Source organism: Ursus arctos, unplaced genomic scaffold (assembly GCF_023065955.2).
Source record: "Ursus arctos isolate Adak ecotype North America unplaced genomic scaffold, UrsArc2.0 scaffold_34, whole genome shotgun sequence".
Taxonomy (NCBI): domain Eukaryota; kingdom Metazoa; phylum Chordata; class Mammalia; order Carnivora; family Ursidae; genus Ursus; species Ursus arctos.
The window spans coordinates 14,615,263-14,632,886 of record NW_026623030.1 but is presented as its reverse complement, the minus strand read 5'-3'; the positions used below and the strand labels follow the sequence as shown (position 1 = coordinate 14,632,886).

General features: G+C 43.1%; 1 protein-coding gene across 4 annotated transcripts in view; it reads right to left on the bottom strand.

The window, feature by feature from the left end:
• The window catches only part of SART3 (spliceosome associated factor 3, U4/U6 recycling protein), a 35,990-nt gene that overhangs the window by 6,857 nt on the left and 11,509 nt on the right, over positions 1-17,624 (bottom strand). For 2 of the 4 annotated variants that reach the window (XR_007190566.2, XM_026515046.4), the window contains exons 4-14: positions 15,049-15,233; positions 13,850-13,901; positions 12,498-12,622; positions 8,357-8,512; positions 7,493-7,631; positions 6,910-7,017; positions 6,415-6,492; positions 6,233-6,291; positions 5,207-5,316; positions 1,769-1,881; positions 338-414 (exon numbers count right to left, since the gene is read on the bottom strand). Coding sequence is in view for 2 of the 4 variants with exons in the window: in XM_026515046.4 (XP_026370831.2) it covers positions 338-414; positions 1,769-1,881; positions 5,207-5,316; positions 6,233-6,291; positions 6,415-6,492; positions 6,910-7,017; positions 7,493-7,631; positions 8,357-8,512; positions 12,498-12,622; positions 13,850-13,901; positions 15,049-15,233 (1,202 nt within the window). In the remaining 2 variants the exon portion in view is untranslated. Of the gene's footprint in view, positions 1-337; positions 415-1,768; positions 1,882-5,206; positions 5,317-6,232; positions 6,292-6,414; positions 6,493-6,909; positions 7,018-7,492; positions 7,632-8,356; positions 8,513-12,497; positions 12,623-13,849; positions 13,956-15,048; positions 15,234-17,624 lie in introns of all 4 variants that reach the window. The other 2 variants (XR_003320582.4, XM_026515045.4) reach the window with 1 other exon arrangement.

The following is a 17,624-nucleotide window of genomic DNA, read 5'->3' as shown; positions in this document are numbered from 1 at the left end:
AGAAAACAAAGTATAAAACTGGGGCTCTAATTAATTTGGATGTGTTTACGTTCCACTCACAGGGCTAAGTGAGGCTCCATCCCTAGCTTTTCCATCTATATCCCAGTAAACTTCAGGCCCCAAACTCCCCATCAACATGAAGCTTTTATTGTCAGGGCTAAAGTTCTAAGCCAATCCAAGAAAATGATACATACTGATTCAAGGATTTCACTAATTAATATTCTCTGAGTAAAAGATGCTTCTTAGGAAGACCTCAGAGGTTTTGACAAGAAATATTCATACCAAACACTGTCAAAATAGCTAGCAGAGCTTCTGAAGATTTTACCAGCACCATTACCTTAATTCTCTGCTCATTAACACGAGCTAATCGAGTTTCAGTTTTCTGAACAGCTATATCCCAATCTTCTAGGGTACCTTGATAGAAACAGAAGCAAACTGTCAGTTTTTAGAATTTTAAAGGATAGAATAATACAAAATTTTCTTAATTTCCCCACACCTCCACAAGAGATCTCTCCCATGAGAAATAAGAACTGGAGACTCGGCTCCCCATTTTCCGATTTCCTTACCGTAGGCTTGAACTTTTAGGAATTTGAACAGTTCTTCCAGGTGTGTGTGTGTGTGTGTGTGTGTGTGTGTTTAAGATTTTATTTGTTTGTTTGAGAAAGTGGGAGAAAAGCATGAGCAGAGGGGGAGGGGCAGAGGGCGTGGGAGAAGCTGACTCCCTGCTGAGCAGGGAGAACACAGGACTCCATCCCAGGACCCCAGGATCATGACCTGAGCAGAAGGCCGAGGGCAGACGCCTAACTGACTGAGCCACGCAGGTGCCCCCTTCTAGGTGTATCTCTTCTCCTGGGGCACCTGGGAGGCTCAGTCAGTTGAGAGTCCAATTCCTGATTTCAACTCAGGTCATGATCTCAGGGTCCTGGGATCGAGCCCCATGTCTCTTCCCTCTGCCCCTCCCCCCTGCTCAAGCGTGCTCTGCACATGCTTGCTCACTCTCTCTCTAAAGTTAAATAAGTCTTAAAAAAAAAGTTTAAAAAATTTCCCTTCTCTTTTAAAAAGTAATTAAAAACCAGAATATGATCTATTACTCTCATTAGCAAAGATTATGAAGACATTCTAACGTAAAAGGTACAAGACATTTATGTGAGGACCAAAGGATTTTAAGAGCTGCTCAGATGATAAATATGGGTGTGTTTTTTATTTGCTGTTGTTGCTTGGGTGTTTTACTTCCAGTTCTGAGGGGTTCACACCCAAAATCCAGATCAATGCCCATGGGTAAATTCATTATTTTCCTATTGAGAACTTAATATCAAGGCTCTAAAATTTACAAGGGATGCACTCATGCCCAAAGCCCACGTTTAGCCCTTTGCCTCCCAACGCGCCTTTGGTGTGCATGACGCTGTGCTGGAGCACACAATCTCAGCTAGAACGACCTGGGTCCCCAGGCAGCAAGTCTGGAGATGTTTCTGTCGTGACTGGGGGCCAGGGAGGAGTGCTACTGGTAACTAGCGAGGAGACAGAACAGCACCCACCGCAAAGAATGGTGAGAACCCTGTGCCGGAGCCACGTCACAGAGAGCCCTCCTGGTACTCGGAGACTCTGAGCAGAGGGGCAAGGGGATGTGGGCTCGCGTGACAATCTAATCACGGAGCACCACTTGAGCGGCTCTACCCGTACACAGTCTGTCCTCACAGACTATAGTCCTGAGACCAAAGGGCGGATGGGACAGACTCTAAGGCAGAAGCAGGGAGCTGAGGGTCCCTACCTTCTGTCCTCTCCATGGTGAGCAACACTTCACAGACGTGCTCCGGGTAGTCACTGGTGCACTGGACAGCCCGGTGCAGGGCCTTCCTGCAGTGCTGGGTGTCACCGTGTGCCCTAGGACAGAAAACAAACCGTTGCTGCCACCAGGACGCAAAGCAGAAGGCATGCCAAGGGAGGGGCCGTCTTCTGGCAGGTAGCGTCACAAGATCAGAAGCACTGCGATGACTCTGGCCTCCAGCACTATCCACAGCTATCTGTACTACTGCTACTTAGAATGTTTTCTCCTTTTCCCTCCAGTCAAAACAAAGGCTTTCTTCTAAGTCACTCTTTCCATTAGCAAGGAGATGCTACTGGAAAATGCACCTGGGACAGCAGTCTGCGACCAGGTGTCCCGCGTTTATAGAACGGGCATCTGCAACACAGGTGGGGGGATCTAAGAATGCTACACTAACTTGATAAAGTCCTCAGAGAAACTCTAGGATGCTGTCTTATCCAAGGGGAGAATCACCAGTCCAGAGGACGGTCAGATTTCATGCCCAGAGTTATGCATTCTGATACTCACATGGAAAGATATGCAGCTAATCACAGTAATTATAAACAATGTTCTCCTACTAACAACACTTATGAAACACTATATTCCCATTTCTATTTAAAAAAACTTATAAATATACATAACTATTATAAATACATACTAGAACACTAAAAAAAAAAAAAAAAAAAAAAGAGCAGCGGTTCTCAGAGTATAATCCACGTACACGCCCTGAAGGTCTCTTAAGACCCTTTCGGGCGATCTGCAAAGTCAAAACTGCTTTCGTTATTATTGAACATTAACTGACTTTCTCGCTGTGTTGACATCTGCACTGATGGTACAAAAGCTACGGTGGCCCTTGGCACAAATCAAGACTGCACACTATTTTTCATACTGTGTTCGACAGAAGGAGATATACATATAAAACACTTTTCCTGCACACCAAAGTACAATGGTTGTCACAAAGAAAACCATTATCTTTTTGTTTGGGATGCAAGCTGAACTAGTTTGTTTTTTCATGGAACACCATTTTTACTTGAGAAAACAGTTGAGTGACAAAAACTGTGGTTACGTAGACCTGAGTATCTGGTAGACATTCTTGAAAATTAATGAAGGAAGACTGTCACTTCAAGGAAAACCCCTGGCTGTATTTGTTGCCATGATAAAATGGCAGCTTTTAAGCAAAAATCAGAATTTTGGAAAATTTCTATCTGCCACTTTGAGTTTGACAGCTTCCTACTTAAAACACTTTTCTACTGGGGCACCTGGGTGGTTCAGTCGGCTGAGCGTCTGACTCTGGGTTTCGGCTCAGGTCATGATCTTAGGGTCATGGGATCAAGCACCACCCCACCTTGGTCCGGTTCCATGCGCAGTGGGGAGTCTGCCTGAGATTCTCTCTCTTCCTCTCCCTCTGCACCTCCCCACTTGTGTGCACATGCACTCTCTCCAATAAATAAATCTTAAAAAAAAAAAAGACTTTTCTACTAAGATCACTGAGGATATAAACAAATGTGATTTTTTAAATACTGTATGACGAAATGTGTTGGCAGTGGAAGAGCTGCAGGCCTTAGTAAATGAGTATTCTCCAAATGAACGATGCATGTCACAGAATCACGTGTGGGTAAAAGGTCTATTCAAAGTACAAAACAGGGGCGCCTGGGTGGCACAGCGGCTAAGCGTCTGCCTTCGGCTCAGGGCGTGATCCCGGCGTTATGGGATCGAGCCCCACATCAGGCTCCTCCGCTATGAGCCTGCTTCTTCCTCTCCCACTCCCCCTGCTTGTGTTCCCTCTCTCGCTGGCTGTCTCTATCTCTGTTGAATAAATAAATAAAATATTTAAAAAAAAAAAAAAAAACAAAGTACAAAACAAACCAATGGATATTAATGTAATGGAGTCTGAGAAATTCAATGATAAATGGTTTCAGATTCCACACTGCAACTACTTAAGAAACTATCACTTGCTGAATTTTGCTCTAGTATGAAAGAATATCCACAATTATCTGAAAAGGTTAAATAACCCTTTCTTCTAACCTCCTATCTATGTGAAGCCCAATTTTCTTCATATTTCTCAATGAGAATTCACAACACAGTGAATGCAGAAACAGACATCAGAATCCAGCTGTCTTCTAAGCCAGACTAAAGACACTTACAAAAATACAAAACCATGCCACTTTTCTCATTAAATTATTTTGGGGTTTGGAAAAGAATCATTTTTCATAAAAAATATATTCTTTATGTTAAATGTGATGAATTTATTATTTTGACAATTTTTTAATTTCTCAGTTTTCTAATATGGTGATATTGATATTTATTAATATTTGTCAGTTTCTAATATGGTAATATTAAATACACAAAACTCACATAAACAAAAGCTTCTCAGGATTCTCAAACTTTAAGAGTATAAGGGGTCCTGAGACCAAAAAGTTTGAGAACTGCTGCCCTAGAGGAACATTCAAGAAGCTTTTTTTTTTTTTTAAGATTTTATTTATTTATTTATTTGACAGAGAGAGTGGGCGAGCACAAGCAGGGGGAGTGGCAGACAGAGGGAGAGGGAGAAGCAGACTCCCCACAGGACAGGGAGCCTGACGCAGAGCTTGATCCCAAGACCCTGGGATCATGATCTGAGTCGAAGGCAGACGCTTAACTGACAGAACCACCCAGGTGACCCTTTGATAGTGGTCATCTCTAGGTGAGATAGTAATAAACTTTCACTCTCTACCACATAGTTTGGCAAATGTTCTATTTTAATATGAGCACGTGTTATTTTTTTAATTGAGGACAAAAACAAAATATTCAAAAAAGAAAAAAGTATATAGAAATATATCTGAGATGCAGTGTTCAAGAGACAATTAATGGAAAAGCTGGTCGTATTCTTTACACCTTCCCCATGTTATAAATATTATTGGTCATATTTATTTTTAAAAGTTTTAGAGATTTGTAACATGTACACTATCACTGCATTTTCTTAAAAAAAAAAAAAATTAAGCATAGAAAAATCTCAACGAATATACCCAAACCATTAGGTAACAGGGGTTATGTCTCTGGGGCTGTTGCTGCAGATAATTTTGGGGTTTTTCTCTTTGCTTTTTAATATTTTCCACTTTGACAGACAAAGCAATCATAAAAAATAGTTCCCCCAAAAGTCAAATAAAACACATATGCAAAAATCAAAACAAACCAAAATAACGAACTGAAAGAAATGTATGGCTGTACGACAAGCCTGGGCACAAAATATTAGGCTTAGTTCCCTAGCCTCGCCCAGTACACACACAGCCACTAACGAAGGACAGGTTGATAAAGGCCGGCGGCCTGTGGTGAGAAGCAAGCCCAGACTGGCAGAAGTCAGCCAGGACTGAGGACAGCTTACCCCTCCCTGACAGGCACCGCCAATCCCGCCCCCAGGCCGGTTACCTTTCCAGATTGTAATACTCGAGCCACATGTTGGCATATTTGGCGTTCCCTTTGGTCATGATGCTGTCCCAGAGCTCCCGAGCTTTCTGCATATTATTGCACATTCGAGCCTAAAATGCATTAACAGGCATCGTTAGGAAAGACTCAAACCTTAGGACACTGGCACCCGTTATAAAACATACTTCAAACATACATGCCTTAACCCCCCCCCCAATTCCTGATCCGTGTTCCGTAACTCCCTGGACATTCCCCTGCCACCCTCCACGGCGACAGGCCCAGCTCAACCACTTCAGGCTTTCTGACAAGCCTCAAGCTGTCTGCCTATGCTATTTGAGAGCAAAGAGCAGGAGCCCACACGTACTTACAACAGAACTGGCTAGTCGCTTGTTTTTTATTTTTATCAAGCTTAACTACAAGCGCTTCATCTGAGAGGCAATGTGGAGAAAAGACAGACTGATCTAGGAGTAGGTCCCAGCTCTGCCATTTAAGGGACCTGGGCAAGTGAAACTCTCTGGACCTGACAGATACTGGTTCTTTGACCTGACTCTCCCTCAGAAAATAAAACAGGATTAGAATTTCACAGTTCTGTGACCTGATCAAGGACAGGTTCCATACCTTACTCACTTGGGGTCCTTGGTCCAAGAATAATATTCAATTCATTACACCCTCTAATTATTTGTCAAATTTCTGTCTCCCACAGGAGATCAAAGACTTGGGGGCACGGAGCAGGTCTACCCCATTTCCCCAGCACACAGTAAAATGCCTGGCAGACAGTACATACCCGGGATACTCTCACGAACCAGGCACCAGGCAGAAGTCCGTAAGTGAAGGCCTGGCATTCCGACGTTTGCTGCCTAACTTCTGACCTGAGTGCTAGTGTTTTCTCTAAGATACAGATGAATGGGCACCAAGCTATAGAGCACAAATCCTTACAGAGTCCAGACCATCACCTAGGATTCTGACTCAACATCAGCCACATGTCCTTCAAAGGTGGATGTCACTGACACATCTGTCAAAAACACTTACCTCGATCCTAGCCCAGTTCTGCATGATCATGCAGCTTGGGTCTCCACTCTCATTGAAACCTGTAAGAACAGAATTAGTCAAAATTAAAAGAGTTTAGAGACAAACAGCCTCTGACTGAGAAGGCACATCCACCAAGAAGAGGAAAGACAACTGCATCAAGCAGTGGGTGGAGCCACACTTACGCTCCTCGACCTCCTGCTTCAGATACTCCAAGGCGCGGGTGAATGCGGACCTCAGCTCTTCCAGCTCTTTACTGGAGTCTGTTGGAAGTTGCAAGAGAAGTCTGGCTTCATGAAACTGCACACTGGGTTTGTCTTTTTTTTTTTTTTTTTTAATCCTACAGTGAAACTCCTGGGAGCCTATTAGGCACCTGGCATCATGCTGGGGACACAGAAATTAAATTGCCAGTCCTGCCCTCATCACATAGTTGGGGAAAAAGACACCGGAACAAACAGCACATTATGGACAGTGCTGGCAGGAGACCCTAAGTCTTTTCCCTTATAATTCACAGCAGGACTTAAGGATGTAAGTAGCAAAAACTTCTGGGGGAAAACAGTTGCCAATGACAGGTCTACATCATTTGCCTAACCATGATGTATTTGGGCAACTGGGACATCTCACCAGAAGACATGTCCGGAAAAAATTCAGAACTGAATTTGACACGTGAATTTAAATACCTTGTTTGAAATCAACCCTTCTCCTCAGGTAATCAAGGTACGCCTGCCAAATCTCCACATAATCAGTGGCCTGAATGAAGCCAGCACTCAAAGCTTTCTCGAAGGTCCCTGGAATTGAAGAACAAGCCAGGATTTTGTTACCAATTCAAAAGGAAGGTAATATAAATTATCAAGATTGTTATAAAAACCTCTACTGACTATCCAATACTATATGACTTAATAATAATGACAGGAGGCAACAAAGTGAAATGAGCTAGAGTGAAATGTTTAAAAAAAAAAAGCGCCTCCGGAATTTGCACAAATTGTTCTAGAAAGGGCATGTTCCACAAGATGCCCTGCACTAAAAGAATTCCAGGTCAAGTAAGTTTGGAGAAAAGACACCAACTTCCTGGAAAATCACAATGAATGTTAGCACATTAAAATCTTACAACCAGTTTATCTCCCACTTAGGGCCTTTTCTGTCACTAACACCCAATGTCCAGAAGTTAACACCCAGGGGAAGGCTGATTTAATGATTGTCACAGCATTAGGTTTCTGGCCTGGGACAGAAAGCTTAAGAGTCTTCCCATAAAAACATTTGTACCAGAAATCGCTCGATGGTCAACTCCATGTCTTTCCATGGCCAAGAGGTAACGACTCCATAGGGCAACTGTCCACGGGCAGTTTCTAACAGCTCGATTATGTACAGATAAAACCAAATCCTTTACTTTCAGCTGCCGATCCTACGATAAAGAAGTCCAGAGTTAGGAGAGAAAATGCTGCCGTTACGGACTTCACCATCAACGAAACATTTCCAGCACAGCCAGCTGACAAAAGAAATTTCCTTAGAAATGCCTCTTGTGACTGGTTTCTTCAACAAAAAAATTGCAAGGGGGAGCTGGGGTAGAAGAAGAGAGGTAGAAAGGGGAACCTATAGATGAAAACAGCCTTAAGAGACATCGGCCGATCCTAACGGATGGACCTAGGCTGGATCCTGATTCAAATCTTTTATATATAGATGTACTGAAATATTTACCAATGAAATGTGATTTCTGGATCTGCTTCAAAATCACATGGAAGAAGGAAGTTAAGGATATACACGAAACTAGACTAGTGCCGTGAATTAACTGTTGGAGCTGGCTGATGGGCCCACAAGGTTTCACCTTACTAATTATGTTCTAGTGCTTAAGTTTTTTCCCATAATGAAAACTTGCAAGAAAAAAAATTAATCTGTCATAAGGTCCTCAATAAGAAGACAGCAAATTTTTTTACAGTTAGCGATCAGTCTGAAATGACTTGAAACACCCGAAGAATTCCCTGAGTGAGCTGGCAGAGGGGAAAGGAGAATGAGGGAAAATGAGGAAGCAGAGACAGTCCACAACTAAGTCCTGGCCCTCTTGCTGATTTTCTCTGAACAGGGTCTCAATCGGTAAAAAGGAGAAAAGTGAGAACAATCAAGCGGTCTTACTAGGTACTGACTGTAGCGGATCCACAGGTCTGGGACGAGGCAGTTCTCGACCAGCGCGCGCTCAAAGATCAACTGCACGCGAGCAGGGTCACCAACTTTCATCTCAAAATCGATGTACGCTTGATATTCAGCCAGCCTGGGCGCCTCTGCTTGCAACTAAGGCAAAGGGGAAGCACAATGAGACTGAAATGAGCTACTCGACACTGTTAGGAAGCACAACATATCTTCATATTAAATTCTGGCAAGACTGGCTACGTCAGTAAGAATCCCCAGTCCCCTCTCTCAGAAGCTCTGGCATGCCGGGGTCTACAACATGACAGGTAGAGTAAGAGTCCACAGTGCCTCTCCATGGCAACAGTTACAAAGGCTCCATAAACCCTTTTCCAAACCCACCCCTAGGCCACAGGGGGTTTCTGATGGGGGCATCCATCAGAAACTGAATGACAGAGAAACACCTTTGCCAGTGACCATGGCCAGCCATTCCTCCAAAACAGAAGTCACTTTCTCAGCCTACTGAGTGCAGTGAATGCAACCACAATGGAGTGATTCGCTGCCTCCATTCCAAGGCTTCTCATTCCAAGTGTCAGCTCCTGCCAGCGTACAGGCACATGCAGAACATGAAAGAGGCTAGGCTGAATGTTTACTGATCCAAAGACCTACAATCAAAATTCTTTTCAGACAAAATCCCTACTCAACTTTCCTCTTCAGCCACACTGCACTAATGGTCGTACTTAAACGAACCAGCTGAGGATTTCATTAATGAAGCTTGGAGAAAAACAACTACATACCAATCATTTACGTGTGAAAAAGGGCGAGGGGCACAGGCAGGCCAGCAGGAGAGCACACACGCTCCGAGTAGAAAGATGATGTCTTAGGCTCAGTTTCTAGTTACAATGACAAACTGGTTACCCAGACAGCCACTGAACACAACTTAAACTGCTGGATTCAATATGAAAACCATCTTGAAGACCGTCAGCAAACTGGCAAAGACACAAGAAATACTAAGGACAAAGTCTAGGTGAAGGTTAAGCTTCTGCTGGTGTAAGATATAGTAAGGATCTGGTCTTCCCAGTGAGGCATCATTATTATCCCATCTTACATTCGAGGTGACTGATAGACACGGCGGCTAAGGACAAGCTCAAAGTCAGAGAACTAGTAGCTGGCAGAGTTAACATGCAAACTTCAGACAGCCTGGCTCTCAAAGTCGCTGTCTTACTATACCACAAGTTACCAAAAACAGAGCCAAGAAGCCCAACCAACTGTGAAAAAGATAAATACAAAAGATACCCGCACCTGGACCTGCTGTATGGAAATTATGGGACATCAAACAAAACCAATGAGATTTTAAAATGGGCCAGGGAGAAAACAAGGATTGCCATCAAAGAAGCTGACATCTCACGAGCAACACTAGAAGCCAGAAAGACAGGAGACATAACCGTTAATCTAGCATTCTACATCCTGAGACATGAACTTTTTAAGAAGAGCAAAGTGAAGACCTTTTCGAATTAAAACCGAGAAAAATCTGTTACCAGCAAATATCCAGTGCAGGAGACTCTAAAGGGTGTACCTGAAGCAAAATAAAAATGATTCCACATGAAAGCTCTGGGATGCAGGGAAAGAAGAGCAAAGGAAGTGGGAACGCCTGTGGTGAATCGAAGCAAGCCGGGGTTGTATAGTGCAAGACTGACTTAACGATGCTGCCTTCCCGGTCAGACAGAAAGACAAGAAGGGCAAGAAAACATGAGCGTGAGTCGGAGGCTTGGTAAACGAAGCTGAAAGTATTCTATGACCAAGACAGGTAGAAAAACGCCACTTACAAACAATATTATGGTTAAAAAACAAATAGTACGGTCAACATGGAAAATCCAAAAGAATCTATTGATCATTAATAAGAATTTAGAAAGTTCAATAGACAAAAAAATTAGTATAAAAAACAAATTACAGGGGCGCCTGGGTGGCACAGCAGTTAAGCGTCTGCCTTCGGCTCAGGGCGTGATCCCAGCGTTCTGGGATCGAGCCCCACATCAGGCTCCTCTGCTAGGAGCCTGCTTCTTCCTCTCCCACTCCCCCTGCCTGTGTTCCCTCTCTCGCTGGCTGTCTCTCTCTCCGTCAAATAAATAAATAAAATCTTTAAAAAAAAAAATTACAATTTATATACCAAGGACAATTAGAAAAGCAAATCTTTTAAAAAGGTGGCATTTTCAATAGGATCAAAAATAAATTAGAAATAGATCTAAAAAATGTGTTCAAGGGACCAGATGAAATTAAAACTTTACAGAAAGATAACGCCTAAATAGCAAAGGCCTATGCCACGTTCATAGATTGGAAAACTCAATATTTGTAAGATGTATCTTCTTCCCCAAATTGATCAATGCAATTTCAATACAAAATTCAACAGGTTTTTAAATCAAATCTGAAAAGCTGATTCCAAATCCAAGTCTGAAGAATTAAAAAAAAGAGAAGACACTCTTGAAGAGGAACAACATGGATGGGATTCATGTTACCTAAGAGCAAAACTTACGGAACTATCATTATTAGGACAGTGTAATATAAGCCAGTGGGGCAGAATAGAAAGCCCAGAAATAAATCCACACCCCAACAGACAGCTAATCTATGACAGATGTGGGCCGGCACATCAATGAGGGGAGGATGGAATTATCAGAATCAGGCTGGAACAACTGGTTCTCATATGGAAAATGAAACTGAACCCCACCCCACGCCATACACAAAAATCAATTCCATATGAAGATCTAAACATGAAATACACAGCTATAAACTTTAAGAAGAAAACAGAGCTAAGAATACTCATGAGTTTGGAACGTGGAGAGATTTCTTGAGTATAACAAAAGCAGCAACCGTAAGAGAAAGAATGATAAATCCAATTAGAGTAAAACTGAGAACTGCTCATCAAAAGATGTCATAAGAAGACGAACCACAAACCTGGGGGAAGCTTATATGCAATACATACAACCAAATAAGGATAAAGATCCAGGATTCCTATGAATTAATTAGAAAAAAATACAGATGAAAGAAAAATGAGACAAAGACTTCAACCAGCACCTCACAAAAAAGGAAATCTGAATGGCCAACAGATGTGAAAAAACTCTCAACTTTGTTAGTCATCAAGGAAATGCAGATTAAAACTACAACTTCAAATCCGTGAGAGTGGCGCAAACTTATGTCCGTATTGAAGGCTGGTGAGACCAAGGAGAACCCTCAGTTCAGGGAGAACTCCCAGGCAGGAGTGTCGACTGATAGCACAGAAAACAGTTCATGGGGCGCCTGGGTGGCACAGTGGTTAAGCGTCTGCCTTTGGCTCAGGGCGTGATCCCAGCGTTCTGGGATCGAGCCCCACATCAGGCTCCTCTGCTATGAGCCTGCTTCTTCCTCTCCCACTCCCCCTGCTTGTGTTCCCTCTCTCGCTGGCTGTCTCCATCTCTATCTCTGTCAAATAAATAAATAAAATCTTTAAAAAAAAAAAAAACAAAAAAAAAAAAACAGTTCAGCACGATCCTACGATCCAGCAATTCCTCCTAGGGATACACTCTGGAGAACCCCTTTTCATATATGTGCACCAAGAGACACGCACAATCATGGCCAGAAACATGCCGCTGCTCCTAGCAACAAATTGGAAAACGACCCAGCTCGGAATGTAGATCTATAAACTGTGGCATACACATATAACTTCGCAACCGTGGAACAGACAGACTATACTTCTCAACATGACTACGACCTGAAAACATGTTCACTGAAATACACAGCATGATTCCATTATATTAAAGCTCAAAGACAAGCAAAATTAAACAATATATTAATCAAGGGTATGTTCATAGATTGTAAAACTATAAAGAAAAGCAAGGGAACGATTATCACAAAAGTCAGGAAAGTGATTACCTCTCGGGAGAGGGAAGAGGAGGCAATCGGAGAGGGGCACATAGGAGACTTCTAAGGTACTGGCAATGTTCTATTTCTTAACCTGGGTGGTGGGTACATGGACGTTCACTTTATTATTAGTATGTAAACTGTACGCACACATTTATATACTCTACAGATTTCACAACAAAACAAATTTTAAAGATGCAACTATTGATTAGGGAAAAATTTGCAGCGAGAAGGTTACTGTAAAGAGGCCAACACTTACCAGTGCTTCTTCATAGGGTTTGTATCTCTCCAACTGCTGGAGTGCTTTGTTATAGTTCTGAATTACGGACTCTGGTATTGGGTCTTCTGACCACTCTTCATACTCTGCAAACGTGGCCTCCATATCTATTGAAAGATGGATTCAGCCCCGTAGGTCTTGCCATTGAGTTTTATCAACCCAGAGATTAAACCATGAGACTCGGATGATGCTAGCCCCTCCCGCATTAGTGACCAGGGCAACTCTTATGCTTGAATCTTCTACTGGGCCCAGACTTGACCTTAGATTCTGTCTCAAAGCAATTCCCCCAGAAGCCCTACCAATTAATCAATCAGTTAAATAATAGCAACACTTACCTAGTGCTTCCTATGTTCTAACACTTTCCATCCACTAACTCATTCGATCCTCCCAACTCTACGAGTAGGTTCTATCAGGACCCCTATTTTGTAGTCGTCTGTAGTTCACAGTAGAGCAAGGCCTTGAACCAGGCAGGCTGGCTCAAGTACACGCTCTACTCACTGTACTAGGCCACATCACGTTGGTACATGAGATGAAACCTGCAGGCCGCTCGGTTCTAGCCTTTTCTGCGTGTCGCCCAAGGATTCAACTGGAAAGCCACTTTATAATTTGTTAAATCGAATTTAAATAAACCACGAAGTAGAAAGAGAAATTATGTCTGGGCTCAAGCAGCTGTCCAGAGGTGCCAAGGACATACAGTGTGTAACCACGCCTAGAGAACAAACAAGACAGCAGCACCAAACTCTTTCCGCGCCCAGAAAAGTCCTCCAGGTGCTGCTCAGGCTCAAGCTCCAGAGCTTCAGAGGCTTGGCTTAACAAAGCAGATTCCCCCAAAGAGAAATGTCCTTACCAAAAGCCCAAGAAGTTCAGACGTGAACACTTCCGATCGACAGTGTCCCTGAACCAAATCACCCCCCGCAAAAGAATGGTAAGAGCCCGTGGAAAATCCCCATTCTGATACGGAAGAGGTTACTGCTAAAGAGAAAATGCTCACGATGGAACTCTTACTCAATAAAGTTTCCCAAAAAAATATAGGGGGTCAGTTTCCCTATTCCTTATAGTAACTCCACCTCTCCAACAGCGTCTTCATAGACGACACGGAGAGTCAGGAAGTCCGGCTTCTAGTCCTGCTGGCTGACCCTCAATCCTCTTGAGCATTAACAATTCAAGGTACGTTTTTACCAAGGGCCTCGTCCACAGTGACAATGCCCAGTGGCAGTAAGAACGCCAGCAACATCTGCCTCACAGGATGCTGGGAAAGACCTAACGACAGGACATACCCCAAAGCACTTTAAAAACCATGGAGAGCTGGCTGTTGGCAGGTCAGTTTCTCTTACCATAGAGTGGGATCGCCAGCTGTCGCCGGAAGAGACTGTGGACCTTCTCCAGCTGTGAATCAAAGGTTTGTTCCCGGTCAAAAGGGGAAAGGAAGCCAGCTATGGGCTAAAGAAGCAAATCTGTAGTAAATGACAAACTTTGCGGTCCTTCCTACTTCAAAAAATATTTCAACAAGCTTTTCAGTTCAAACTAAAAATATATATATACGACCCTCTGATACATGAGGTATTGTGTCAAATGCTGCAAGAGGCACAAAAATTAACGTCTCTGCTACTAAGTATTTATGATGGGGTGAAAAGCAAGAAGCAATTTAAGAAATGTATATATTGACTATACACACACGAATGACTGCAATGAAGCAGAATATAAACATCAGGAAAGAAAGTATCACAACTTGCAAAGTACTGTGGCTTGCTTTCAGCTGGTTTTTAAGGCTGAGTTTTGTTATGAAGGGAGGAAATCAGGAAAGACTCCTGGAGGAGCTGGCATGTGGGATGAATCTGCAGGCTCTCCCGATGTAGAAAGAGGAGGAAACGGTCTCCCAGGTGAAGGAACAGTGTAAGTACAGTAGCCAGCAAGTGCACAACTGTCAACGGGAGCAGGGTTATGTCTGATGCTAGAGGGCGACAAATGTCAGCCAGAGGAGTTAGCCCCGACGCCTCTGTGAGGCTAAGCTGAAGGCACCACTGTGGACTTTTCAACAGGGATGTAATCCACAAGGGACTGGGCTACTTTAATAACAACCATCTACTAGAGGGCTCCACTAGGTACTGATGGTAACTCTGCGCACACACACAAACATGGGAGAGGGGACACTGGGAGGGGACTGCAAAATCCTTGAATCAGAGTTTAAAAAAATCCAATTATGATGGGGTCAAATCTCTTATCTCTTGCAGTTATTATTGGACATGACTGATAAACATATATTTTTTTTTGAATGACATACTTATTCTTGTATATTCACCTGGAACCAATAACTGAAATAGTATTTTTAAATATCAGAACTACAGGGTCATCTGCTTTTTAATCAAAAAAATCAATCTTGCTGTTCCATAAAGACTACTGATTTTACTTTACTGCCTACCCACTAAGGGACTGGCGAGGACCATTTTGTTGACTGTGTTCTTCCACGGCCACTTACAAAGACAGCCCCAACTATGCAAAGGCAAGCACCGGTCACAGAGACCGGGCCACTCACCCGGGCAGCTTCCACAATCGCACTTTCGAACTCCCGGTAAGCCTCCCAGATGGCGAGTCCTTTGGTCATATGTAAGCCAACTGACGAGAGCGCCCTTTCAAACACAGAACGGACTTTCTCAAGGCCACCTTTCTGACCAATTCCACCGACTGAGTACTGGCCATACTCTAGCCAGATGTTAGGACCTAAGAAGGAAAAGTGCTCATTAATTCAGGATATGAAATACCCAACGATCAAAACTTTCCAGTACATCACAAAAGAAATATGCTCACCAAAACAGTACCCATTCATGCAAAAAGGCAAGGGCATATCAACAAGCATCCCAATGTATATATATTCCTAGTACTGCAGCTGGAAGGGAAAGTGTATCTTAAACCACGTCCCTACTAGGTTATAATTATTGAGATTTTACTGCATAAACAGAATATGCCAGCAGGTAATATGTAATACACTCATGATTATAAAGCCTATTTATTAAAATGGAAAGAATTCAATGAAAATTCAATAAAAAAAAAAAACTCAATGAAAACAGTTACTAATCTGAGTCAATTTTCAGGAAAGATTTCAAAGCCTAGAATTTTTTAACTTTTGAACCTTTTTAAGCCTCTGGTCAAAGTCACAGAGCAAATTAAAACCACCAATCCCGTAACCAGAAGTCTATATTTTAAGTCTCTCTTTGCAATGATGTTTAAACAGCAACAACAAAAAAGACCCAGTTGCCCTGTTTTTTGTCACTTTCTTCTTAGACTTTATCTATTCACCCCTGCAGCTTTAAGGGCAGACTAATGAATTAAAATCTTTAGGAATGCAGTGGTTCCCACTGCACATGTTTTGCCTATTCAAACATCTGAAAATAATCTCACAGGCCTATCCATTAACCTTGTAAAATAAAAATACTTAGAAGATAAAGACACCGATTTGACAATTACTATATGTTTCCCTGCTTGCTTTTTCTTTGAAACAAGGTTTATTTCTGAGAACTTTGCTAAAGTCTGTTGGCTACTCTGTTTTAGCTCACCAGTACAGAGCTGCCATATGGGATGCAGAACAGAGGGGTGCCCAGCTGGCTCAACTGGTAGAACATGCAACTCTTGATCTCAGGGTTGTGAGTTCAAGCCCCATGCTGGGTGTGGAGATTACTTAAAAATCTTTTTTTTTTTTTTAAGATTTTATTTATTTGAGAGAGCGAGAGAGAGCGCGCGCGAGCAAGAGAGAGAGAGCAGGAGCAGTGAGGAGGGAGAAGCAGGCTCACTGCGGAGCTCGATCCCAGGACCCTGGGATTATGACCTGAGCTGAAGGCAGACGCTTAACTGACTGAGCCAACCCAGGTGCCCCAGCTTAAAAAAAAAAAAAAAAAAAAAAAAAAAATCTTAAAAAAAAAAAAGAAAAGAAAAAGGAAAAGAGCTATCTAGCTCTTGGAGCTGAAGCCCTCGGAGATGATAAGTCACATTTACAGATCGCCTATGAAAACAGCCCCTCCTCTGAAGAGAAGGTAACTTTCAATGGGTCACCTCACAGCTCCTCCCAACATCTAAATAATCTAGAATGAGGTAAATATTATGAACAGTATTTTAAACTCAGAAAACCCACGGGTGCAGAGTCCACAATGACTACGAGAGGCAAACAACGTGGCACTAGATGCCACGTTCCAAAGCGGGCCTGAAGCCCCTGCACGAGGCCTCCTCCGAAAAACCACAGGCATATCTATCACTGGTGCACTGAACACCTCCCAGGCAGTTTGAAATCACTGAGCGCATGCGCAGAAAGAAAGGTCTACACTTAGCATCTTCAAAGGTGCAAAACATAATTAAAAACTAAGAAGCAGGCCAAAGTGGCTTCCGAACATTCACAAAACACGGGACACAATTTCCACGCTCCACAGCTCCTGACACTAACGCAAGAACCCCATGGGCCCCCATTCAAAACTACTTTAAGAGACCTATTCTAAGAAGCACGGTTATCTGGCTTCCGACCCCCAGCAGCCCTGAAGAAGTCGGGGAAGAGGCAGGCACACTGACCTCAGCACTGACAGTGGAGGCCCAACAGCAGGGTGACTGCAAACCATCAAAGACCGAAAAACACTACAGTCTGGGAGGTGCTGTTAATGACGACTCTGAGACTTTCACAAGGGGGTGATAGGATCATCAGAAAACGTGGCAGTGTCATACCCGTGGAACCGTCAAAAGATTCTAAGAAGCCACATGGGCAGATAGGAGCAGAGACACAAGAATACTAAAAGCACATATGGTGTAATTTCATATTCACAAAACACCTGTAATTTTCCATATTCGGATTATAAAAACTAAAAATTGATCAATTCTTTTGGCTGGTAAAGGCACATGAAAAATTCTCTTTGTCGGGGCAGTCTATCTTCAAGCACCAGTGCTTGTCACGAGGAGAAAGCGGGGAAAACCAGGTATGGAAGGATGTTTAATTTAAAAGAAGGAAATATTGGGGGGCGGGGCACCTGAGTGGCTCCGTCGGTCAGGCGTCCAACTCTAGATATCGGCTCAGGTCATGATCTCAGGGTCAGGCTCCGTGCTCAGCACAGAGTCTGCTTGTCCCTCTCCCTCTGC